Genomic DNA, 26022 nt, shown 5'->3' on the forward strand with positions numbered 1-26022 from the left:
TAAGATACAACCGCATTTGCTCCAATCCCTCAGACAGAGGCAAACACCTACAGGATCTCTATCAAGCGTTCTGACAACTACAGTACCTACCTGGGAAGGTGAGGAAACAGATTGACAGAGCCAGACGGGTATCCAGAAATCACCTACTACAGGACAGGCCCCACAAGGAAAATAACAGAACACCACTGGCCATCATGTACTGCCCCCAGCTAAAACCTCTCAAGCACATCATCAACGATCTACAACCTATCCTGGAAAACGATCCCTCACTCTCATAGACCTTGGGAGACAGGCCAGTCCTCGCTTACAGACAGCCCCCCAACCTGAAGCAAATACTCACCAGCAACTACACACAACACAACAAAAACACTAACCCAGGAACCAATCCCTGCAACAAACCCTGTTGCTAACTGTCCACATATCTATTCAAGGGACACCATCATAGGACCTAACCACATCAGTCATACCAGATGAGAGCTGATGGGAGATATGATTGCTCTCTATACTTCAGAGAGATAAATACCAGGGAGGGAGAGGAGTTATTTAAGTTAAGGGCCAACGCTGGCACAAGAACAAATGGGTATCAACTGTCCATCAACTAGTTTGAGCTTGAAATCAGATGAAATTTCTAACCATCAGAGGAATGAAGTTCTGGAACAGCCTTCCAAGGCACAAAAAAATCTATCTGGTTTCAAAACTGAGTTTGAGAAGTTTATGGAGCGGATGGTATGATGAGATTGCCTTCAATGGCATGTAGCCAATATGACTGCTATCTTCAATGACCAGTGATGGGACACTCGACGGGGAGGGCTCTGAGTTACTACAGTGAATTCTTTCCCTGGTGTCCGGCTACTGGGTCTTGCCAACATGCTCAGGGTCTAACTGATAAGCATATTTGGGGTCAGGAAGTAATTTCTCCCTGGATCAGACTGGCAGAGACCCTGGAGGGGGGGAGGGGGGGGTTGCTTTTTTCTGCGGCATGGGGCACGGATCACTTGCTGGTTTGAACTAGAGTAATTTGGTGGAGTATCTTTGTAACGTGAAGTCTTTAAATCATGATTTGAAGCCTTCAGTAGCTCAGCCAGAGGCTAGGGTCTATCACAGGAGTGGGTGGGTGAGGTTCTGTGGTCTGCGATATGCAGGAGGTCAGACTGGATGATCACAATAGTTCTTTCAGGCCTTAAAGTCTGTGAATATCATCCTTACAGAGCAAATGCAGCTAATTATAGTTTACAACGATTAAAAAAGGGAAAACTACACACAACTAGCCAAAACTATGTTACCCTCCAAACCACGCACCTCCTCAGTTCACTAGCTCAAGCCATCCCCCTTCCAGGGCCCCAACAATGAGTAATCTTGTCTCCTCCTGGGTGAGATATCCCATAATTCTTTTCCACTACAGGCACGCCAGCAAGAGTTGGCTACTGTCATCCAGTTTTCATGGTAAATTTCTGTGTCACATGTTTAATGGGAAACCAATTACAGTTCTTAGTCTCTCTCTGTACAACACGTACAACTACAAAGCAGAACCAAAACTTAGGTTTCTGGCAAAGTTAATTCCCATCTTCCACAAGGAAACACACAAACACATACACACCCTTTATGGTCAAAATTAGTTTACCATAAAACCATAGTTGCATCTTCAGAGAGTTTGAGGCCATTCCCTAGATTGTCTTTTTTTTAATTTTTATTAGAAGAATAAAGACAGCTGCCATAGGCTGTCCCTAGTGGCTGATAAAAGGCACACTCATTTGCAAGCCACTTTTCAGATGTTCCTATTTGGTGAAAATATTTTGTAATCTTTACTGAGCTCCTTGGATTAGGAACAGTCCATCAGTATTTAGACGTTAGTGTTCAGAATGAGGTTTACCCCTTAGGTCAATCCTGCTCACCATTTATAGTGAATCTTGATCCTCAAAAATCTCAGGTGGAGATTTTTACCCACCTTTACATATATAGTGTATATGTGCGCGTGCTGTTTATATGCAACTATTGTATGCGCCTCTAGCTGGGTATACACATGTATGCAACTATTCTGTATAGCCACGTACATGAGAAATACATAGAAAAGTTGTAATAAGAAGCTGGTGTACACTCCTGCCAACTCTCATTCAAATACATATTCCTATTTCCTCACAGACCCTAGATAACCATTTTTCTGATTATGAAATGATTATAAAACCAGCGACCATCTTCAAAGGGATCTGGTATTTTGGAATGGAAGCACTGTGGCATGCAAATCAGCCAGCTTGCTGCAAGTGAAGAAATGCTCTCCCACTGTCAAGCGAGTTGGCAACAGTACCTCCACACTGCAATTAAAGTAGTATAATGACACTGTGCACAAGCAGTTCATTAGAAAGTAGCATTTTCCCCCTTTGCCAGCTTTGCACCTGCACGAAGGTCTTTAAGTGAGTGAGCCATCAAAAACGGTTAAATCTAGCAGCTTGAATAATTAGGGAACTGGTGGCTCCCCAGTGACTCCACTGATGCTTTCTATGCTTCAGTGGTTCTCGGCTCCCTTTTCTGAGGCAATGTTTTAATTTAGGCCTGCCTTCTCCATTCTGGAGAGCTTCATCTATAATTCAGGAAAGGCTACAATGACTGGCCTCCCCCACTCCCAGTTTAACACCTTCATTATGCTGAACAACACTCATGGCTAAATCCTTTCAGAGACTAATCCATGCCAGATCAAAGGGGAGCAGCTTTTAAGGCAATCTCCACAGAGCTGTGATTATTAATTCATTGGAAGGTTTCCTCTGAAGTGCCATTTATTTTTTTGTATGCTAATGACAGTTAAAACACAGGGGCCCTATACCAGACAGTTCAACACTTAGCACACAGGCTGGTATTTAAAAAAAAAAAAAAAAAAAAGTTTGGAAGTAGGAATGGCACTTAATTGAAGCCCCGAGACAAAATTCAAACTCCTGGCTTGAGTGATGATGAACGAATTTAGGTCCTTTTGAGTTGAAAGGCCCCGAATGTGACCAAAATGCCTCAAGAAAGGCAGCTAGATTATTTGAACATTACGAGCGTGTTTCCAACCTTACATTTTAAGGCAAAATGGATAATCCAACCAGAGACCCAATAATCTGTCCAACCCTTCACCCATATGTAACCCCCAGTCCAGCAACATTCACATGACTTCTTTGCCATAGCCCCTCGGCTGTGACTCCCTCCACTCCCCTCCCTTCTTCCGCTCTGACTCCTTTGGCCCCTTTTCAGGCCTTAACCTTTCTTATCCTCTAACCCCTGACACTCGCATCCCCAGCAGCTGCTGCTTTACCCCAGCTCCTGTGCCGATGCCTCTGAAGGAAGCCCACCGACCATGAAGACTTCCTCCACTCCAGGGCTATTCTCTGTTCCTACCATTCTACCATCTTCCCTGCCAAGCGTGCAGCCTTCCCACTCTCATCTACTCCCTTGTCCACAATCCCATCTGCTAAAATCTACCCTTTGACTCCCTCCTTGAACTTTCCCACTGTCCCCACACGCTTCCTACCACACATAGGACCTCACCAGCTTCTTCAGATAAAAGGAAACTATCAACAAGACCAGCCAAGAAGTTCCCGCACCCACCAGTGGCACCTCCTCCATGCTTTCTCCAGTGACTGAATTTTCTGTCTGCCCTTCTCCATCTCTAACCAATATTCCCTGCCTCCTAATCTCCCTCACTCCTGTTCTCCACCCCGCCCTCACCATCTGGTTCATTCTACACTCTGGTCTTTCCCCATCCTCCCCAACCTGCATCTCTAACTACCCCGCTTCCCCTTCTCCTTTAAATTGATCTATGTCCTTCTATACCCACGATGGCAAGTCCCTCTTCTCCAACCCCATCTTAGGTCCCGACCACTTCACTGAAGCCGCTCTCCCAAATAGCTCTAATGACAGAGTGACAATGCACCACCTGCTGAGATTCATACCAGCCACCTGCCATCATACCGGGCACCCCTGGCATATCAGCCTCAGAGACAGTGATGAAGGAGGTGAAAACTCAAACAGAGGCAAGAAATAATAATTAAAAGAGACTCCCAATTAGTCAGAATCGGTCAGAAACTTGCCCGACAGGATCGATTATAGATAGCGGATTTCAAATATCCTTCTCCATGCAATCCCTCCAAAAGGGAAAACGAACAATCTAACAAGCAGCTCGGACACTTAGCAATTCAGAAATCAACAGTGGGCTGAAGATCTGCAAAGCTGAAGCCATCTACAAATATCTGCAATATAAATTTTCTTGCACATTCCTCTCAAACAGAATCAGTTTTCTTTTTATCCCTTTGACAGTTCTGGCCCAATACAGATGCGTATCAGTACCACTCATATGAGCTCTAAAAAGTAATCATAAAATCACAAGATCATAAAACTGCACAAAGACTGCATCACTAATGAAACTGGTGGGTCATATCCTGAAAAAAAAACAAAAACAAAAAAAAAACCCTTAAGAGACAGATGTTTGTCCAATTCACTTGAACTGTGAAGTGTAAGATATATTAAGCATAACCCTGAGATTTTCTCTGGTTTATTATAGCGTTTTCATTAGAGGTTGAGCATCACTCAGTGATTTTGTGAAAGGAAGCTTTTTCCCTTGAGTTCTGTGGACAAAGTGCAACTGAAGTGTGCTAAATCTGACCGAGAACAAATCCACAAGCTAGTTTCTACCACCATTGAGTGAGTGAATATTCAACTGCTCTAACGGCATGGGGCTCTACGAAACGAAATGATGTGCTCCTAGGAATGGCGTTTACTACCATTTAGTGAGTCTGGGGGCTGTCATGTCTCACACTTTCTTCAGCTTTTCCCGTTCCCAAAGTCCACATAAGAAACTCTCCCCACTCACCCGTACCCCCTTCATGTAAGGAGCTCAACAAAACTTCTAAAGCTTGGCTACTCACAGCTTGCTTAGGTTTTCAAGGCCTGTAAAAGCCCCATTGGTATCTTCTATTGTGCCTGAAATCTCGTTATGGTCCAGGTCCCTGGGGAGAAGACAAAAGAAAACTCACAATCAATTTCTCAGTCCTGGGCTCGCCATTAAAGAACTAAAGGAAAAAGTTTGGGAACAGCTTACCAAGAGCTTCCCATTTTGTCCTTGCCATACATCACTGTTATCAGTAAGCCTAGCACTGCAGCTGAGCAGACTTTGTTTGAGCAGAGCCAACTACTTTTGCATGACTTTTCTTGCACCAAGGAAAGTAACTGATGCTTTCCAATCTGATCCCGTTTGCCACTTTAAACGTGACCTGCAGTGGATTTTTAAAATCTGGGTTTATGCCCTTTTCTAATTCTTTATGCTGTATGAAGAAGTCCTGGAGGGGGAAAGTTCCCCTCAAACAAAGAGAAGCTTGTTCTGCCTTTCGAAACAAGAATTGTCATAAGAATTGTCAGATCAATGTCCATTTAGTTGAGTATTATTTTAAACAGTGGCTAGCACCAAATGCCTTGGAGGAAGGTGTAAGAATCGCACAGTACACAGATGTGGGATAATCTGTGCTCCACATTAGGTCTCATCTCATCCTGATGTCTAATAATCAGATATACTGGCTTAAGTCCTTCCAGAATTTATATTATCCCTTAATATCCCTTCCAGAATTATAATTAATGTGGTAACGCTGGATATTCTTGTCATCCACGTAAATGTTCAGTCCCTTTTTGAATCTTGTTAAATTTTTGGCCTCAACGACTTCCTGTGGCAATGAGTTGCACAGTCTAAGGTCTTGTCTATACAGAGAAATTTAGCAGCATAACTATACTGGCATAATTATACTGTTGTAACTCCCCATACAGTCATTCTTATTCCTGAATAAAGAGGGCCTTTTTCCAGTTTAATTTTCAAAATGCTCATTAGTTACTGGAGTTACATGGATCTTAGTGACAACAAGCAAACCAAAAACCATCAAAGATTTTTAAAGAGTCTAACTAAAATTCCTTTCCCCTCTCTCCCTTGATTCTCCAGGTAGGAGAGTGCCTTTCAGCAGACAGAACTTTAGAATTTCTAATGTTCTTTTTAAAAATAAAATAAAATAAAAATAAAAATACTTTTAGGCCTTTTAACATCACAGGAAAAGCAAAAAAAGAAAAACAGAAAACAACCCCCGTCCCCCACAAATTCATTATTTTCTTTGAACCTTAAAAGACTATTAGAACAGCAAGAGTTTCAATGTTTTTTTTGTTTTTGTGGGTTTTTTCTTTTTGGGTGTGTTACACATTAACACATGATATGAGAACAGAAGAATCCCATGAAGTGCACATAGCTCAGTACCAAGACTTCCTCAGCCAGGCCAGGACTGATTTTTTGCCACAGGTACCCAAATTAACAGCAGTCTCTGTTGCTAGCAATGATTTCTTGGGCTTTTCAACATGAACTGAAGTTGTGAAAAGAAATGGCCCATGGACACAATGCCCATTTCTCAGCTGACGCCATTATCAGACACGTGTCCCATATCTCAGTGCGACACCGACCCAGGCAGCATCATGGTGGCTGTCAGCAAGATCTGTGGCTAGAACCATGCCAAGTGGATGGCAGAATAACAGTGCAGTAGGGTGTGGGCACAAACAATGCTGCAGTGGCAGTCGGGGAGAGACAAGTGAGAAGAGAGGCAGGGTCTGGAAGACTTGCCATGATGCATTGCAGGATGTTGGGAGGACAATGTTCCATAAATTGGATTATAAACGTTTCACGTCTTAGGGGCCACATGTTTTAATTCCTGCCAGTTTCACACTGTACATCAACTAACCCGCCTGCTTGCAACTTAGGTTCTCTTTTCTGGGACACATGAATAAACCTTCTATTCCTGGAGATTTGTCCTGAGGCCAATTCCACCCCATCCAACCCTGCCACTGTACTTGGGACCACTAGCCTTCTGGCCTCTTCACAGTATGAGAGGAGACAGGAGGGGAGGTGTTGAGAATGTTTGAGATCCCTGGCACATACTTTTATTGAGTGAGTGTCACCGGGTGTTTTCTTAAAAAGCGAAAAGAAAATAGCTTGGCTTGTCACTGGGCTTGTTCTCCTAAAGGAAGCTGAAAGGCTTAGTGTTAAGGGGGTGGGGGGTGAATGTGGTGGTTTTTTTCAAATGGACAGAAAAATAGAGAGCAGGGTATTCTGGCCTAGCTCTCTTTGTATTCAACTCCTCTTCTCTCCCAGCCCCTGTTGCCAATTTCCTATTGTTTCTGGCTGGCTGAGCCTGAATGCTTGCTGCCTTGTTAATCATTATGCTGTGAGGTCCCCAGGCCTGACCTCTGTTTGAATAGCTCCACATTTCAGCAGTTTCACACCCACCAAAGGCTCGTCAACAATAGGCCATAATTAAAGCATGCTCGGGTCTTTTTCACCAGGTGCAGGACCCAACAGCCTTCCTCTTTATTCAATTAGAGCTCACTCTCTCCCCCCTTGCACTGGACACAAAAGAGGCTCTGCATTTGCTGCAAAGGGCACAGATCTACCCATTCCCGCTCCCCTGCTTTTTCTTTGGAAGCCTTTAGTCCCTGCACTGACAGCTGCCTGGGAGAAGGCCCTCTCTGAATGCCAGTGGTTGAAAGGCTTAGGCTTAAAAAAGAAAAAGAATAAAAAAGAATCACTTTTCAGTCACTTCCGCCCGTGTGAAACTCAATGAAGGAATAAATAAGATGTGTCCAGTACAGTAAGCAGGGAAGGGAAAGCTTCTCTGTTCTGATGTCCTTTTCATTAATCGAAGCACAATGGGGCTCAGTGAAGGGGAATAAAAAAGTACCACGCTGTATTTCTTTTTCAAAACCAGAATAAAAATCCAGTGAGCACAACTGGCCTTGAAGGCTGAGCTGTTAAACTTGTCTGAGGGATTTCATCGCAGCTCAGATGAAAGAACCGTGTGGGCCAGATCCTCGGCCGGTGCAAACAAAAGGAGCTGCCCTGAGGATGCTAGAACAAGCTGTCCAGGGACGTGGTGGGTTCTTCCTCTCAAGACTAGCTGCCTTTCTGGTAGATACGCTTTAGTCCGACAAGTTACTGGACAGCGGTGACATTCTATGGCTCTTATCATGCGGGAGGTCAGACTAAAAGAAAAGGAGTACTTGTGGCACCTTAGAGACTAACCAATTTATTTGAGCATGAGCTTTCGTGAGCTACAGCTCACTTCATCGGATGCATACCGTGGAAACTGCAGAAGACATTATATACACACAGAGACCATGAAACAATACCTCCTCCCACCCCACTGTCCTGCTGGTAATAGCTTATCTAAAGTGATCATCAAGTTGGGCCATTTCCAGCGCAAACACAAGTTCTCTCACCCTCCGCCCCCCCCCACACACAAACTCACTCTCCTGCTGGTCAGACTAGAGGATCTAATGGTCCTGACTGGCCTTAAAATCCAGGAAACTAGGATGATGAATCCATTTACACCAGCCTGAGGATCAGGGCCAGACTGCTCTTTTCCAATGCCACATTGTTCTTCCCTTGTCTGGTCAACTTGCAGGAATACTCCCCGAAACATATGTCATCAGCTAAACAGGACAGAACAATGACTGGAAGGATCATTTCCCATAGTCTGCCAGGGCACTTTGAAGCTCTCTCTTTATAACATGGCAGTTGATTTTTTTTTTTCCCGCTTGCGTTACAGATAGGGAGTCAAATCGACCCAAAGTTTCATAACCAAAAAGGGGCCCCCTTGTCCCCACAACATCGGGCCCAAGTCTGCTCCCACGGAAGTCACAGGGAAGATTCCCAGTGACTTTAATGGGATTGGGACTCATAAGAAATGCAGGCTGCCATCCTCAAATTCTTCATCTCATGCAGACTAGTAAGCATGTCACTTGCAGTATCCATTGTCCTGTCAGTCTTATTGTCTGGGCCCAAGGCTCAGTGCAGCTTTGTGTACGGTTCTTCTCCATGTCAGCAAGCCGTCATCTCTCTAGCCCAGACTGAACCTCACTGGCTTTGCCAGTCAGTCAGGCTTTCAGTGTTATTTTAGGATAGATTTTATATTACATGTATTGGTTAATAAAAGGGGGAAAGGAAAGCATGTAAAAATGCTTGGGCGATGGAAAGATTCTTCTTCACGTGTAATTGGATTTACAGTGGAACCTAAACTGGTGTCTTAAGATTCAGTCCTTTTATGAGGTGCTTCAACTAACGCTGAACCAGATGCACAGCCCCATCGAACTCAAAAAGACAGTATGGAAAATGCTGCCGTTAGAGCTGAAGAAGGGTTCAGAGATCAGGGCTTTCAACAATGCGTTTAGCTCAGCACATTCTGCTCTGCCAGGCCTAAATCTGAAAGGGGAACCACAAAAACAATGAATCTAAAATAGCCCACTCATGAAAAATTTTGCCCCCCTGACCAGCAAAGAAATTCATCTTATCCAAGTGCAGAGCTGTCAACTAATTCTGAATACTAATAATTTTACTCTGCACTTTTAAAGCTCCTTTCAGGCTAGGATCTGACACAACATTCACTAGTCCAGGCACTAACGATAAAGGGATCCCTTCCCTCCTCAACACTGAAATACGGCCACTTCTGGGGTGAAACACAACAGCTGCTTAACAGCGCACAGGAACACTTAGGAGAACGTACAACTGTAAAGCAAGGAAGAATGCTATATAAAAATCCACACAAAAGTGCAGAGGGAGATTTGGTTTACAGAAAAAATTATTTCCTGCGTTAGTCAGGGGAGCAGGGTTGGCAGTTCGGGCACACGTGCGCGCGCGTGTGTGTGTGTGTGCGTGCGCCAGGTAACTTACAGAACACGCAGGTTTTTGAGTCCTTTGAAAGCTCCCTCTGCGATATGGTTGATGGAATTGTGGCTGAGTCGCAGCAGATGCAGCCCTCCCAAGTCTGCCAAGCTCCCCTCATCCAGTCTGGTTAGGTTGTTATAGGACAATATTCTAAAGAGAAAACCAAACAGAAATCCAATCACTCTGGCTGGCATTGCCTGAGCCACTCCGCAATATCCCTGTTGTCTCCAAGCACATCTATGCCTCCCCTGCAGCTCCTATAAAACAGTTACCGTAGGGAGGCAGAACAGGTTAGTTAGGAGAAAACCAGGCGAGCAGTTTGCAAATATCACCAAGGGGAGGGGGATGATCTCCCGGAGCATAACAGTAAGGGGCAGATCAGGTGGCACTAAGTGTATAAGTCAATCTCTGGTTATGATTCTATGACACACAGCCATCAGCATCAACCCCGGTTGGGCCCAATCTCGCCTCGCAGCTAGACTCAAAGGGATAAGAGTGGAGACAATCACCCTTCCCTCCTCACTTTGAGGCTGCAAGATGCTGGCACCTTCAGAAAGGAGGATTCCGAAATCGATGCAGATTCTTTGCCTGGCCCTGGCTGTTGCATCTTCACGCACTTCTGCAAGGGGAGCCCCAGACAGCTAGGTGTGGGTGTCTCAACGCCAGTCGAAAGTGCAGACCAAAGCAACTGCACCATGTAGCAATGCACATTTTCATATTCCCCCTTTGTGCAAAGTAAAGGTCACCAGCCCTCCTCCAGTCCCTCTGCCCTTTTATCTCAGAGTGCAAAGCATACTGGAGATGACTAACCACAGTGACTAACACTGGAGGGCTTTCATCCATCCTTTTCCCATTGCATGTGCTCTGTCTGGCTTTTTTATAATACTGCTCCCGTGCCATTTTGTAGCTGGTACTAAGAAAAGCTAACACGCAGGCAGTGCAAGAGAGACGAGGAGGCTCCTTGGACCAGCCAACCAGAGGAAAAGTAGGGAATGCTGCTAGCAATCACCAACTCCTCAGGCAATGAATAGCCCTACCCTTATAGGGGAATGATACAGCATTGCCCCCAGGACCACAGCACTGCTACTGCAAAGGGGCTGTGACAACGGGCCAATCAAGGACTGTCCTGGTGAGGGGAATACCCTGGTATAGCACAGGCAAAGCCATCACTTACTAACTAGCCCAGGGAGCAGAGTGCATGGCTGGTTGTAGTCAGATTTCCCCTGGGCTCGGGTTACTCTCAGTTGCTGGAGTGGCCCTTTGGGACTGCTGGCAGTTGGGTACACATCAGAGTGGCCTCTGGGCTGCTCTAAGTTGCCCTGGTGACTAAATAAGGCCCAGCATTGGGGTGGGGGTGCACAAGTAGTGTACATTTCCTCCCCCTAAAGGTTTGGCACCGACCCAAGCTGAGAAGGAAAGTTGCCCCACAGGGTGGGTGACTCAGGAGTTCAAGACTCCATGGAAGTCACTGGAACTTGTGATCCTAAGTCACTTAGGCACCTTTGAAAAGCTCACCCATTTTGCTCTGGCCAAATACTGAAGCCCTTTGTAATATAGGTGATGAAAACACTCTCTCAACTCTCTTCAAACCTCCAGATTCCTCGTTTAGCCCTGCTTCTAACCAGCCCACTTAAAAATGTGTCTAGGGCACACATGAGAGTCACTGCACAAGCCAAAACCTAAGTCAAAACAGACATATATTCTTAAGCACCGCAAGTGTCATTTACTTGGCAAATGAGCAGTCTGCCTTTTGAATGTGTGAGCAGAAAGGCGTTGGAAGAAATTCAGCAGAGATTAATGAATTTCAAAAAGGAATAGGACAACATACTTTAGTTTCTAAAGAAGCTGCAGTGTTAGTTATGAAGAACTGGCAACTGATCAAAATTATGTCCTCACCTGTGATTAAAGAATTTGGCTTAACCCTCCCCTTGACACACACACAAAAACCCACTGCTAGAAAGTAATCCTAAACCTGGCTAGGGAAAAAAACAGTTCCCTTGGATATTACCCAGAAGGGTTTCTGCTACGACCAGTAAAGGTATGTTCCCTTCAATTTTTCCTGACGTCACTTGAAGATGGACAGCAGCAAGCTTTAGAATATCTGTGGGTATGGTGCAATCAGCTGGAGATTGCAGATGCTCGGCACCTGGTCTTCAGCATGCTCATACCTCAGCCTCCCGCTCAAAGAAAAGGCTGATTTACAAAACGGCCCATTTCTTCCTCAGTACTTTACATTAACCAGGTTCGGAGAGAAGTAGGCAGGTCTGCACTGCTTGCCCTACATTCCCATCACTCTCCCAGTGAGAAACTGCTAGCATTCTGCTTCTGCAGCATGGTATTTTGGAACAGCCTAGCTAAAGAGCTCTTCTTGGCTGGTGGCAAGCTGGGCATGTGGAGCAGAGAGAGAGATGATAATAAGGAAACCAAAAGGAGTACATGGTACCCTGTTAGACAGCCAGAAGTTTTATCTCTGATCTACATTTGAGTGAGTTACATTTTCCATGACGTTTCATTCCCATGAAATCAAACCGTGGATAATGGGCTTCGTTTGTTTTTGTTTTTTTAAAAAAGGTCCAGTCTAGCTCCCCATTTTTATTTGGTGTATTTATACCAGCATATTATGCCTGAAATTGGGGGTGTATTCCACTATATAGAGGTCCATGTACCTGATTTGCAGGCACAATCAAGCATTTAAGACACCTCCATAGTGGCATAAGTTTTCCTTTCTTTGACATCTTCTAAACCAGTCCAAATGCTTGGGCTATATTTCCTATATTTCCTCCCAACCAGAAGATGGAGACAAACACACACAACCTTTTATTGGCATCATACTCCCCTTCCCTCCCATAAAAGCTCATGGTTTCGGGTGAGTCTACAAAAATGTAGACAGAAAACGTTCTCTGATACCTGAAAATCAAAAGCTTTAACAATAACAAACAAAATCTGAATGGGACTCTTCCAGTAAGGCCTGAAGCTATGTCTGCAAAACCCTGTAATATATTGCAAAGGTGTGTGCTAACATCCAAGTGGCCACCTTACAAAACTAAACCAAATATGGTTCCCCCCACTTTCAGAACCAATCCCATTCAGACCGAGCATGTCTTAATGGCCTGGCACCTTTTCCTCAACAACAATGTAGGCCACTGATCATTTTCTTAATCTCTTTCCAGATCTATGACTTGGCTGACAATAGTGTTCTCCTTAGTGCAGGATCAATACCCTCTGTGACTCCAAATTTGGCCATTCTGCCCAGTTAGAGCTACCCTTCCATAGAAATGTCCAGAGAATGAAGACTTTCTTCCCTATGATTCTTTAGGTTTGAGCAGGATGTGGGTGAGGCAATGTGCTGACTCACCGAGAAGGCCATTGAGCCTCATCACTGAAGTGTGGGAAAGTTCTTAGCGCCATCCTGAGCTAGTGAAATATCAAACATAGCTCTTTATGGCAGCTAGCCTGCAGTTATCAGGCTACATGCTGAGTGTATCGCTGCAGGAGGAAGTACCTTTCAGAGCAGCCAGTCTCAGACACGTCTGATAAATTAGATGAATTGTTCATGAACATTTTCTCCAGACAATATTTCTTCTCTCATCATCAAAACATTTCTGAATTTGAGATCTAGTATCTTTCTCAATGGAAGGGGGAACTCCTAAAAATGTTTAGCTTGAGAAGATCTGCTCTAGGAATTATTCTGGGGGCAGTTCTCTGGCCTGTGTTATACAGGAGGTCAGGCTAGATGATCACAATGGTCCCTTCTGGCCTTGGAATCTATGAATCTCCAAGCAGGATGAATCTGAAAGCAGGAGCTACATTTCCATAATAAAACTGAACTTGTCACGTTTTTCTTTTAAAAACAAATCTATATTGTGTTTTCTAACCAGACAGCTAAGCATGTTTAGGGGGTGTGACTGCTAGTCCTGTCAATATTGCAAGCATCCTAAATGTTTCTCCTTCATCTGAATATTAGCAGTGACAGAGATGCCGACATCTCTCCCCTGAGGCCGCATACATTTTTATTTATCGAAGAGATCGTAAATGAAATGTTCACAGCTGGGAATCTCAGGAGAATGAGGCCAACGTGTTTACCTTCCAACAGATGAGCCCTATAGTAAGAGTCATGTACAAACAGAAGGGACAAGAGTAAAACACTTCACTCATTGCTTTTGAGGTAGCCAGATATTAGGTGGTTTAAATGTGATTATTTATTATGTCAACTGTAAAATACAGACTAATCACGCAAAGTTTCCTCTGAGCTGTACAGTTTATTCAGTGCAAGAGAACACAAGTCTTGCAACTAGATAACCTAAAAGGAGCCACAAACTATGACCTCAATCTGCCTTTTAGTCCCTGTAAACGAACGTATTTTTTTTTAGCAGGATCTATTCCTTATGCCCAGCACAAACACCTTTCGAGCAGGTATCATAATAACTAACAAGGTCATTATGACTATCAGGAAGCAACTTACAGCTCATGCAGCTTCTGACAGAACTTCCAGCTCTCGGGGTTGATGTAGGATATCAAGTTGTTACTGAGGTGAAGTTGGTGGAGAGATGAGAGGCCGTAGAGGGAGCCGCTGTTCACTTGTGTCAGGCTGTTATACTCCAGGTGCCTATGAAGACAAGCAGGATAAATGACAGACTATCCATGAGGCAGCACCAGTCTCATTTTGATGAAGTTGAGGACTTCCAAAAAGAGCTGGGAAACTTTCTATAAAATCTTCACTTTTCTTTTAAATCCAGTTCTGTACCTCTCAACACACACCCACACATGCACGCATCTGTGCACGGCCGCATGCCGAGCATGCAAATACAAGGACACGCAGGAGAAAAAAAATATGGAGCTATTTAATCATCCTTTGTTCAGATGTGAAAACTGCCTCCCATGCACACTCCACGCCTTCTCCCAATGCCAAACCAGGAGTTAGTTCCCAGAGCTCTGTTGCAACAAAGGCTAAATGGTATTGCCCAAACTCTTTTATATTCCCCTAAAGAATTGGACAAAGCTAATCACTGTGTATCAACAAGCTTTAAGAAGTCTCTGGCATTGCTGTTTATCTATTTTAGGGTTTTTATACTGCTGCTCACCATCACAGCATTTGAGTGCCTTCCATGTAAAACCAACAGCAAAGTTTACTGGATCTCATGGAGTTTCTGGCACATCTCCCTTTTGGGGATCAACACTATGTTGGGTTAGGATTTGGGTTTGGGGGGGGGGAGGGGTCGGGGAATTGAAAAGGGTTTGGGAATAAAAAGGTATTCGAACTGTGAATGTCACTTATGCTGGAAAGGCCTTGCAATGTTTCCTAAAGATTTCTAAAGAATACAGACATATTTCAAGAGGATTCTACCTTGTACATAAGACATAGATGGTCGATTTGAAATCTTACTAGAAGAGCTCTAGTTGACCATGCTGTGGAGGTGGAGAGAGACTGTTGTTAAATCCTTCTGTCCAGCTTCCACTCCAAGTCAATTCCATGGATGGTTGCCTAATCACAGTGGTAATGCAAGGAGATCCTACAATGCGAGGCACATGGGTGTGTCCCCATGCAGAGCCCCTTTGAAGTCAATGGGGTCCCGAGAGGCACACTGCAGGATCAGGGCTTTAGTCTGCACACAAATATATATGATGTCTCTGAAATAATCCCTTCCCGAGGATGTGTACTGAACGTCTGGCTGGCAGCATTCAGAAGCCAGGGATCTCTGGGACCATATTCTAAGCAGTGTAGGATATATTGGTGTCATATCTCCGCATAGCAGGTGGTGTTTCTCAGGACACTAAATGAGGGCAGCATCCAAGAGACAAGAGCAATGGAAATTTACCTGGAAACAGTAATCCTTTCAACTAGTGTAATCTGGTCAGAACCACCAGTCAAGCATAGGCAGCCAAACTCAATACACTGACACAGGGAAACAGGTTGCTGGAGAAAGGGGAAGAAGGATTACATATGGCAGCAATCCAGTGCATGCATGGCACAGAGAGAGGCACCAGGAAAGGCATTACACCTTTACACCTTCCCTTCCTTTTACTATCGCCTCAAGTAAAGCAGTGTGGAGGTGACAAAGCAGAGCAGAGACTGGGTATCTAGTGGATGAGAGGCCGAACCGAAGATCTCAGAGCACAGAAATCCTCCACCGGCCGTTGTGTGACGGCAGGTCATATGTCAAGAGTGCCCACCAGTCCCTGGAAGAACTGTGGGGGAAAGGAGGAGGTCACGGGAGAAGTAGAAAATAAATCTTTCCCACAACTTACAGAACTTGCATCTTGGCCAGACCCCAGAAGGCCCCATCGGTCAGTTTGCTTATGTCATTGCGCTGCAGCTTCAGAACATCTAAGCTGTCCAACCCATGGAACGTCAGGCCTTCAATCAGGCGGATGCGATTCCGGTTTAACTCCCTGAAATCATCAACACCGTGGAAATGTATTAAGTCCCAGTCCTTTGTCATGCAGTCATCTGCGTGACACACAATGGGGCGGAGGAATGCCGACAACTTCTCCATGAACTGTTCCCATGAGAGAGCAGAAGGGTATCGGAAACGGGCCAGGAAAATCAACGGGGCCCATTCTCTCAAACAAACTCCTTCTTGAGCAAACTCAGAGCTTAAATTCTCAGAGTGTTTCCCGGACCCCCCAACCATTGGGGGCTTGAGGCTTCAGTTCTGCTCCAGCTGAATTTAAGCCCAGAGTAGGGTGACCAGATAGCAACGGTGAAAAAACGGGATGGGGGTGGAGGGGTAATAGGCACCTATATAAGAAAAAGACCAAAAACCAGACTGTCTCTTTAAAAACGGGACGTCTGGTCACCCTAGCCCTGAGGAAACTCCAATATAGGGCAATAAGTAAAATGGATGTAGATTAGTAATCCCCTCCCCCATATAGTTTTCGGATAAGCCATTTATACTTTTTATCAATTGAGTTCAATCTTCACAATTCATCTGTTCCAATGCAGAAGCACCATTCAAACCCATACAGTTAGGGATCAGCATTACATCCTTACAAACCTCTGTTTATAAAGGCTTGTGGCTTGTAACGGGCCAGTAAAAATTTACTCTGACAAACATATGTCAAGTGTGACCCCAGATGTAAATTTTTTTACTAGTTTGGAAGGATAACCCCTTCAGTTTCCTTGACAAATTTAGCCTTTTTTCCCTATATTAAGAAAGTAATCAATAAAGAAACGAGAGGTGTCCGATGAGACCTCCAAAATGTTTGCTTTATTAAGCATTTTTTTTTAAACTAAGGAAAGTTTAAATAAAACTTAGGAAAGCCAGTTATTTCTGTGCACTATACTCACCAATAATACGTGAATATACTGGGTGACTTGACTTAACCTATACCAAGGGCATTAGAACAGGTAGTTACAAATCATGCCATGGGTTAGATCTAGGCACCAGGGTGAAATGCCAGCCCCACTAAAGTCAGTGGCAAAACTCCCATTGACTTCAATAGGGGGAGGATTTCATCCAGCATGGTGTATAGATTTAAACAGGAAGGTCAAACTTTCATAGTACACTCAAGCCTACCTGCAAAAATGCCTATGCAATGCCTACATTGTGTGTGTACAGCAGTTACCTGGACACCAGCTTGCTGGGGTGCAAAACCAACCCGATGGAGGTGCCTTCTCCACTTCCCAGTGGGAGCCAAGGTAGCACCATGGGCAATACACGGGGGGGGGGGGGGGTTTGGCAGGGGAGGAGCGGCAGAAGCAGCTGCTTTCCGATTTGGGGGGATTAAAACTCAGTTTTAATGCTATTCTCACACCCTTTCTGAGTACGACTATTTCAAGCTTGCCACTTCCTGCTCTGCAGCATTGCTAGCGATCCTACTCAGCCATACTTCACCTGAAAAGTTAAACAGGATTAATTCTAAAACTCTGGCCGCCCCATCAATACCCCTTTGCATGCAGTTCTACATGGGTAGATGTTCACTCCTATATCCATACGAGGGAAAATTAGACTCATCTGAAAACCTTCCTCCTAAAGGGGCTTAGGAGCTCAAATACCACTGACTCTCCATGAAACTTGCTCCTAAATAGCTTCTTCAAAACCTCCTGGTAGATGTTCAATGCTGAAGGAAACGTGAATCCTGTATGCATCCAATGGAAAATTTGCACCCATGGATGTACGCAGTCAAGCATCTCATAAGCAAGCTTCCCAAGGGACAAGCAGAATGTGGCTGGGTCGTAGGAGTAGTTTTTAAACTGAAGCCCGGGCGGTGGAAGAACCCCCACTTCAGGGAGGCTAGTCCCCCAGCCACCCCCTCCCCGCCTGCTGGAGTTCTAAGCCCCTCCACCCCATGGCTAGAGCTCTGGCTGGCCTGCCCCAGCTGCCCCAAGATGCCTGACCCCCTGGCCAGCCCGAGTTGCCCCAGCCTCTCCGGCCGACCCCACCCCCGGGCCAGTCCAAGTCGCCCCAGGCTGCCCCTAGCCTGAGCCCCGAGCTCCAGACCACCGGCCAGCTTCAGGTGACGGGGGAGTAAGAGCAGGGCCTCAGGGCAGAGCATGGGCAAGGCCATGGCCTGAGTATGGGGAAGCTTACCCTCCCCTGACCTTCGATATCCACTGACCATGACTAAAGCTTGAACAAAACTGTTCTGGGCGCTTTGGGTTTACTTAATGGGGTGGTGATGGTTTGCCATTTAGAGGTACTGGTTTCAATCTTCTCTATGGTCTTTTGTGCAAACAGAGCTTGATCCTAAGCCCACCAAACTCAGTGAAAAGACTGCAGCGGGCTTTAGATAGAGTCATAGACTTTAAGGTCAGAAGGGACCATTATGATCTTCTAGTCTGACCTCCTGCATAACGCAGGCCACAGAATCTAACCCACCCACTCCTGAAACAAACCCCTGACCTATGTCTGAGCTACTGAAGTCCTCAAACCATGGTTTAAAGACTTCAAGGTGAACAGAATCCTCCAGCAAGTGACCCATGCCCCATGCTGCAGAGGAAGGCGAAAAACCCCCAGGGCCTCTGCCAATCTGCCCTGGATAAAAATCCTTCCCGACCCCAAATATGGCGATCAGCTGAAACCCTGAGCACGTGGGCAAGATTCACCAGCCAGACACCCAGGAAAGAATTCTCTGTCGTAACTCAGATCCCACCCCATTTAATATCCCATCACAGGCCACTGGGCAGAATTACCACTAATAGACAAAGATCAATTAATTGCCAAAATTAGGCTATCCCATCATACCATCTGATCCAGCCTGTAAAGGGGAAAAGCTGAACTCTTAGATTGACTATTTACATATAAGGCACACTTATAGATGCACATGTAGATCTCTGCCTACATAGCTCACGCTGTACTGCAGCCAAAACAATAGCAACGTGTGTGTTAGCTCATCAAAAGTACTCTTTTGTCTGCTCAAATATCACTGCACAGTTTAACGACCTTCCTTCGTTGCATTTTTATTGCTGCATAAAGATACCTGTGTGGTCTCGAAAACATAACGCTGTCATTCAGCTCTTTCTGCCCACTTGCAAAACACATTTTTTCCCCAACCAAAAAAATTTTTTTATCAGCTGCTGTAAGGGAAACAGATCTATTTGATACTGTAAATAGCTGAGAAGCTCATCAGTTACATTTTTTTCATCTAAAAAGAGTGACCTAAATAAGTAATATGTACAAGACGGACAAACACACACAAAACACCCCACCCCCGCACTCTCCTAATTTGTTTTATTAGGTGTCGCCATAGGACTATTAAATATAGCTTATTCCAAGTTTTATAGATGTAGGGTGAGGAAGGGTTGCATTTGGTGTGTATGTCCTCAGGGAAATTTTGTCTCCATAAAGTTTGGTTAACCTTAATTAAGGTGCACATTTCTACTCACAGTTGTGTTAGCCTGGGTAACTTGAATGCCTTAACAGGAAGCAGGGTGATCCTGTTTTTACTCAGTCGAAGTGTTAGCAGGGACCGTGACAGACTATCAAAAGCACCAGGCTCCAGGGTGCTGATTCTGTTGCTCCCCAGGTTGCTGTAATAAATCAGCACAGAAAATGTAACGGTTGTGTCAGAGGACTTCGTTGTTAGTTATCAGCCTTTGCTTGGTCTTCAAACGGGCTGGTGAAATTAGACACATTACATTGGAACCGAGCAGGTTTGGGGACAAATAAAAACAAACACGCTTTCCCAGAACACATTGCCAGCACCTAGCAATGGAAGGTGCTGAGTGCCCCTTCAGAGATGCTTGGCACCAGCTACTCCAATGAAGGAGACAGTCGGGGGGCTCATTGTCAGACCCACGGCATACAGGGGCCATTGCTGTCACCTCATTCTGATGGTTCCAAAAATAGATGGCCTCCAGACAGAGGAGTGAGACCAAACCCACAGCATACACACTCCTTATGCACAAGCATGGCTTATGAGCAGAACCTGTGGTTATTCTGCGCCTTCTAGAAAACACATAACATATATCACTGACCCCATACACGTTAGGATTATGTTGTATTTTTCCTGCATGGCTCAAGGGGAGCTCGTTTGGCTCCCACTGACCGCTGGTATGTATGGCTTTAAAAACAAGGGTTACCCAACATCCATTTTAATGTGAATATGTGATCACAAGGAAAACAGCCACTTTTCCCCAGCTGCACGTGTCTGATTTCAGAAGCAAGGCACAGACCTCAAGGTACACAAACCCCTGTCTGGGATGGTCTAGGCTAGGTATGCTTAATCCTGCCTCAGCCTAGGGGCGGACTAGACACCCTCTCTTCCAGCCTCATGTTTCTAGGGTTCCCATTATGGAAGAGCTGTCCCTGCTCTGGATAGTTGTTTTGGCTTCAGGTTTCCGTAGCAATGCAGGATGCCCGTACCTGAAGGGCACACGTGCCTTTCTCTGTCACCGTACACCGCTCCCAGTGCAACTGGCAAAATGACGTCCCTGCATTATTCACAGATGCATCCGATAACAAAAAGACAAGGCTGGTGGGGGTGGGAGGCAAGGGGACAGACAGAACTGGCTGAGTTTTAATTCACTGTTGCATTTAGAACCCACAGTTATAATGCTCTATTTGAAATGTTTGTTAGCAACCCTTTTTTAAAGGCAATTTTAAAGACCTCCTTTTTTCTGCGGTAACTCGACTAATGCTGTTCTGAACAAGAAGAACTTACAGCTCCTTTATGGGAAGTCCCTGTGGAAAGCAGCCGCTTCGTATTTCCGTGATGTCATTGGAACTCAGGTCCAATGTTTCCAGGGCAACGTAAGGCTTCAGTTGACTTGCTTCAATGCTGCGGATCCTGTTGTGATGCCTGAAACAGACAGGATGAGAATTGGAGAGAATCAAGTTTCCTTAAAGAAAAAAAAATATAACCAGAGAGAGCAATTGATTCCATCAGTCGCCAGTTGGCTTTCCACACTGGTATTTAATGTATTTCTGAAACAACGGTCCAATCAGAAACCAGTGTCAGAGATACATACACTGGCTCCCTGCTGTTTCTCTGGCTAGTCAGATTGTAATAAATCACAAACATTTGGAGTTTTTTCTATTTTGGTACAAGACTTTCTTCGATAACTACCGAGTCCACTGATGCATTCGCCTTCCAGAGATTTGGGCCCAATTCTGGATCCCTTCCATCCCCTTAACTCCCAAGATAAATGCATTATTAAGAGAGACTACAGGATTGGGATTGTCACAGGAATTCTCCCAGTGTCGACTGATGATTTAGCAAATTGCCAAAATTCCAACACAACACACACAGGCTGGGATTTTTCAAAGGGAGATAGAGAGACACCCAAATCCCAGTGAAAGCCTCTGGGGTTGTTTGCCTAGGTGCTAGGCCCTTTTGAACAGTCCCAGCTCTAAACTATATTACAATGATTTCTAACACATAGAAACAGTATCCAGGGGCTTGATTCTGCAATCATTTCCTAGCATATTGTTTACTACCCTAGAACAAAAAGAAAAGGAGGACTTGTGGCACCTTAGAGACTAACCAATTTATTAGAGCATAAGCTTTCGTGAGCTACAGCTCACTTCCTCAGATGCATATCGTGGAAACTGCAGCAGGCTTTATATATACACAGAGAATATGAAACAATACCTATTCCCACCCCACTGTCCTGCTGGTATATATAAAGCCTGCTGCAGTTTCCACGATATGCATCTGAGGAAGTGAGCTGTAGCTCACGAAAGCTTATGCTCTAATAAATTGGTTAGTCTCTAAGGTGCCACAAGTCCTCCTTTTCTTTTTGCGAATACAGACTAACACGGCTGCTACCCTAGAACAAACTGTGTGCTTAGAATAACTCTCGGCACTAAGCATCGCACTCAGCAGCGTTTGTCGGATCTGGCCCCAAAGTAATGATTCAAGCCAGCTGCATTTTCATCAATAGTCTGGAGATTTAACATTGGAATTGTTTTGCTCACAGAAAGCATTACAAATCACTCACTGGATTTCCACAGCTGTCAAACAACTGAAGAGCTCCAAATCTGTTTGCACCTGGAAAGTTTAGTTTTAAAATAAAAGCCCTCTCTTTTCTTTCTAACTCCTTTTTGGCCTGACTCAGAAGGAAGAACAGTAACCAGACTTTAAAATCTCTCTATATATATTGGGCATTAGACAAGTAGTAAAGCAGATGACTGACATGAATTTAGACCAGCATGAACAGTCACTGCTATTACCAGCAAGGCTGAAACAGACAGCTCTAAATAGAGACATTCACAGACACTTGAGAACCTGTTGAATAATAAGAGATAGTAAAGTGATTTCAGACAAAGACTACAGCTTAATCACGCCAGCTACCCTCTAAGTAAATGGAGAGGGGTGGGGAGCCAGCAGCCAGGCAAAGCATTCTTGAATGCAAAATGGGAACACCAGGCTCTCCAGATCCAGAGGAATCTCTTTTAAACAAACACTTGGGATCCAGTACTCACATGCAGGCATTTATCTTTGAACATGTCCTTGCCATCTCCCTCTCTCTGTTTCCAGACCCTCCCCGGCCTTTATAAGTCCAGACAAAACCCTTTAACAGAAGCCCAGCTCAGTGAATTGAAAATGTTTTTAACGAACGGTGAGAAAAGATCTCTCTCCACAGCACAATGTCCTCTTTCCCTCTCGTTAATACAAACTGATGGTTTCTCCACAGACTAAGCTGGTGGTTTAAAAAGACACTGTGTCAAATTTAATGACAGGTTTCAGAGTAACAGCCGTGTTAGTCTGTATTCGCAAAAAGAAAAGGAGGACTTGTGGCACCTTAGAGACGAACCAATTTATTTGAGCATGAGCTTTCGTGAGCTACAGCTCACTTCATATGTTGCCAAGTGGCATAAACAGGCCTTAGAATAAATGAGAGTCAAGCCCTGCATCCTGAAATTTAAAAAAAAAAAAAAAAAAATCCTTAAAAACATTTGAGATAACTTATTTTTGCTCCCCTTATTGATATACGTAAAGGTCTTTTTAGCAAGGAAGAAACAAACTTTGGCCCTCTCATTCCTGCAATGAATTCTACATGAGGGGGATCCCTGAGCCTGGACAGAGCCCCAGAGGGTATGTCTACATGGCAATAAAAGTCCTGCAACTGGAGCTTGAGTGTCTACACACCAATTTTTAACCCCGAGCCTGAGCCTCAATCAGCAGACCTGAATCAGCCATGGGTTTTTTAATCCCCATGTAGACATACCCTGATACTGTATATTATAACTGTATATTCTGATTGCATGCCTAAGGGAAAACAGTGAAATGGACTATCCAAAAGGGGCTGTCACATCCATAAATTAAACTCCTGGAGAAAAGAATTTCTCTTACACCCATTGCCCTGTGTTAATAATCTGAATTTGTCACTTCAGCAGGTTCCTTTTCAGACAGAAATATGATTTTTCAAGCTGACAGGATCCCTCTAAAATGAGTGCAATAATAGGTAATGCCAAAACAAACTGTGGCTAAGAGCCCAAATCAGGAAAGCACCTAAGAACATACTTAACTTTAAGCAACACACTTAAAATCCATTTCTGTTCCGCAAAGCATGTACTTAAAAGATAAAAAGAAAAGGAGGACTTGTGGCACCTTAGAGACTAACCAATTTATTTGAGCATAAGCTTTTGTGAGCTACAGCTCACTTCATCGGATAAACACATTCTTAAGTGCTTTGCTAAATAGGAATAAACTTAAGCGTGCGTTTCAAAGCTGTGCTGAATCAGGAACTATGCGTTCAACTCTGGTCTCGACCTACTGTTGTAACTGCAATCAGAATCTAGCTGTAAATTACCAGGAATTGTAGCTTCATAAAAAAGAACGTCAAGAATCTATAAATTACCTGGTGATTACTAAACACAAAAAGCAGTAACTCTGTAAGGGATTGAAAGCATGAAATGGCTTCAGTCATGCAGAGCAGTTCAGAAGTAGAAACAGACGGTCATTTTTTGGAATATTAATATTACTGTATGTATACCATGCATCAAAAGCACAATGTCCCAGAGTTTACCATAGGGCCCAGTTTAAGAAGGAAAGGAAAAGGTGGGTGAAGTGAAAGATACTATTTTGGTCTGAGCCATGTTCAAGCAGTTTCCAGGTGACTTCCGTCCATTCAGCTGTTGCTTTTTCTTGTGCTGCAGCTAATAGATTAAGGAGGGGGTGGGGGGAGTGCATTATTTCACATAGGAAAGCCAGGCTTCTCTCTCTCTCTCTCTTTCCCTCTCAAAGATGGGCCAACTCCAGCGGTAAGTAATGACTCCCAGCACCACCTCCAGCCAGTTCCAGCTGGGGAACATCAGATAGTTTGCTGCGAGCACTGCGCCATCTCGGAACATCGCACTTCAAACAAAACCAGCCCCGATGACTTTTCCTATACACAGCGTGTGATATAAATACAACTTATTCCAAACCTTCACCAGCTTGATTACATTTTCTTTTTTGTGCTTTCAGTAGACACCGAAACACAGTTTAACCCTTCCTGTTATGGCTTGGGACTTTTTCACTCAGTTTCCTTCCTTACCAGTCCCAAGGCAATTTGAAAGCAGAGTAAATTGTGAGGACGTTATGCCCTAATCTCTCCTCCCCCTTCAAAATGTCTGGGAAAGAGGGGGATTTTACTGTGTACTCCTTATCTTAACTTACTAAACTCCACAGGTTACAGAAGAAATTTCAACGAAAATACCTGATCAGCCTTGAAACACAAATACATGGTGCTCCCCCCCATGCTTCCCCATGTAGCACAATCCATGGGAACAATTTTACTGTCTCATTTCAGCCATTGTGACCGCAAGAGTACAAGATGACTATGCTTAATATGAGATCCAGTCATTAGAGCCAGGACTGGCAGCCAAGTCTCTGACCATCTAGCTTCCAGCTCTGGTACTGACTCATGCCTGGGGCATGTCACTTGACTCTTCTGTACCTTCAGTTTACTCATCTGTCTTGACCAGGATGCTATGAGGCTAAACTCATTCAGGTCTGTAATGACTGTAAAAGGTGCTAAATGAGCAAAATATTCTAAGCGCAAAGTAAATCCTACATACTCCGCTATGTTAGCTTTCCTCATCTTTGTACAGCTGTGGAACATACCCACTGGTATTCCAAACTATTCAGATGAACCTCCCAAACCATACACTCCCCAACCCAGCCAGAAGCTGAGAGCCGGTTTCCAATAAGTAGTGAATACTTCCTTGGCACTCTTCGGCACGGCTCAATGGCTTAAAATTTAAAAAGCAAATGGAATGTTCAAAGGAAACAAAGAGAAGGGCTGGGGGGGGGGGGGGGAGACAGATGGCACAAGTTCAAAAGATCACAGCATTTCCAGGAATCCAGGCCTGTATTTTAGAGGTAAAGTTACACCTTAATCCCCGGGGATATCCCTAGTGCTAAATGTTTTAATGAATATTTATTGATGAACAGGCTGGTGAGACATTTTTCACTGGTACTAATTGAAAGAGAATTCACCTTTCACTGCTACAAAGGGCTTTTTTATACAATAAAGGTGCACTGGCCAATTCAACATAGGGTGTAGTTAAACCTGTTCAGAAAGCTGTGTGGACTCCCTTATTTAGGTTTCAATCAGGCTTTTTTCACTTTAGATTCACCCTATTAAGAATCAGTTTAAATTAAGCAAAAGAAAGCTACTCTTCAATGGAAAATAAGAAGGTTTGCACCAGTTTAAATCAGTTTAAATGGATTTAAATTAGATCAGTGCAAATTTCTCAAAGAGACAAGACCCGAGTCGATGCTGTCTGAGCTGTAGTAGTGTGCACTGCAAACGTTTAATGTGAGAGAAGAATGGAGGCGGGGAGAAATCACGTTTAGCCTTCAGCTAGTGTCAATTTACAGTGCTGGCTGGGCTCTGGGGAGAAAAAACCAAATACAGCAAACCTATTAAACCAACACCTGTT

At 44.4% G+C, this 26022-nt stretch overlaps 1 protein-coding gene across 3 annotated transcripts in view; it reads right to left on the reverse strand.

The window, feature by feature from the left end:
• The window catches only part of LRIG1 (leucine rich repeats and immunoglobulin like domains 1), a 128281-nt gene that overhangs the window by 15988 nt on the left and 86271 nt on the right, over positions 1-26022 (reverse strand). For all 3 annotated transcript variants that reach the window (XR_014712343.1, XM_084633462.1, XM_084633461.1), the window contains exons 4-9: positions 20813-20950; positions 19536-19679; positions 15956-16099; positions 14172-14315; positions 9716-9859; positions 4893-4973 (exon numbers count right to left, since the gene is read on the reverse strand). Coding sequence is in view for 2 of the 3 variants with exons in the window: in XM_084633462.1 (XP_084489588.1) it covers positions 4893-4973; positions 9716-9859; positions 14172-14315; positions 15956-16099; positions 19536-19679; positions 20813-20950 (795 nt within the window). In the remaining variant the exon portion in view is untranslated. The remainder of the gene's footprint in view (positions 1-4892; positions 4974-9715; positions 9860-14171; positions 14316-15955; positions 16100-19535; positions 19680-20812; positions 20951-26022) is intronic.

Source organism: Lepidochelys olivacea (genome assembly GCF_965140295.1).
Source record: "Lepidochelys olivacea isolate rLepOli2 genome assembly, chromosome: 7".
Lineage (NCBI taxonomy): Eukaryota > Metazoa > Chordata > Testudines > Cheloniidae > Lepidochelys > Lepidochelys olivacea.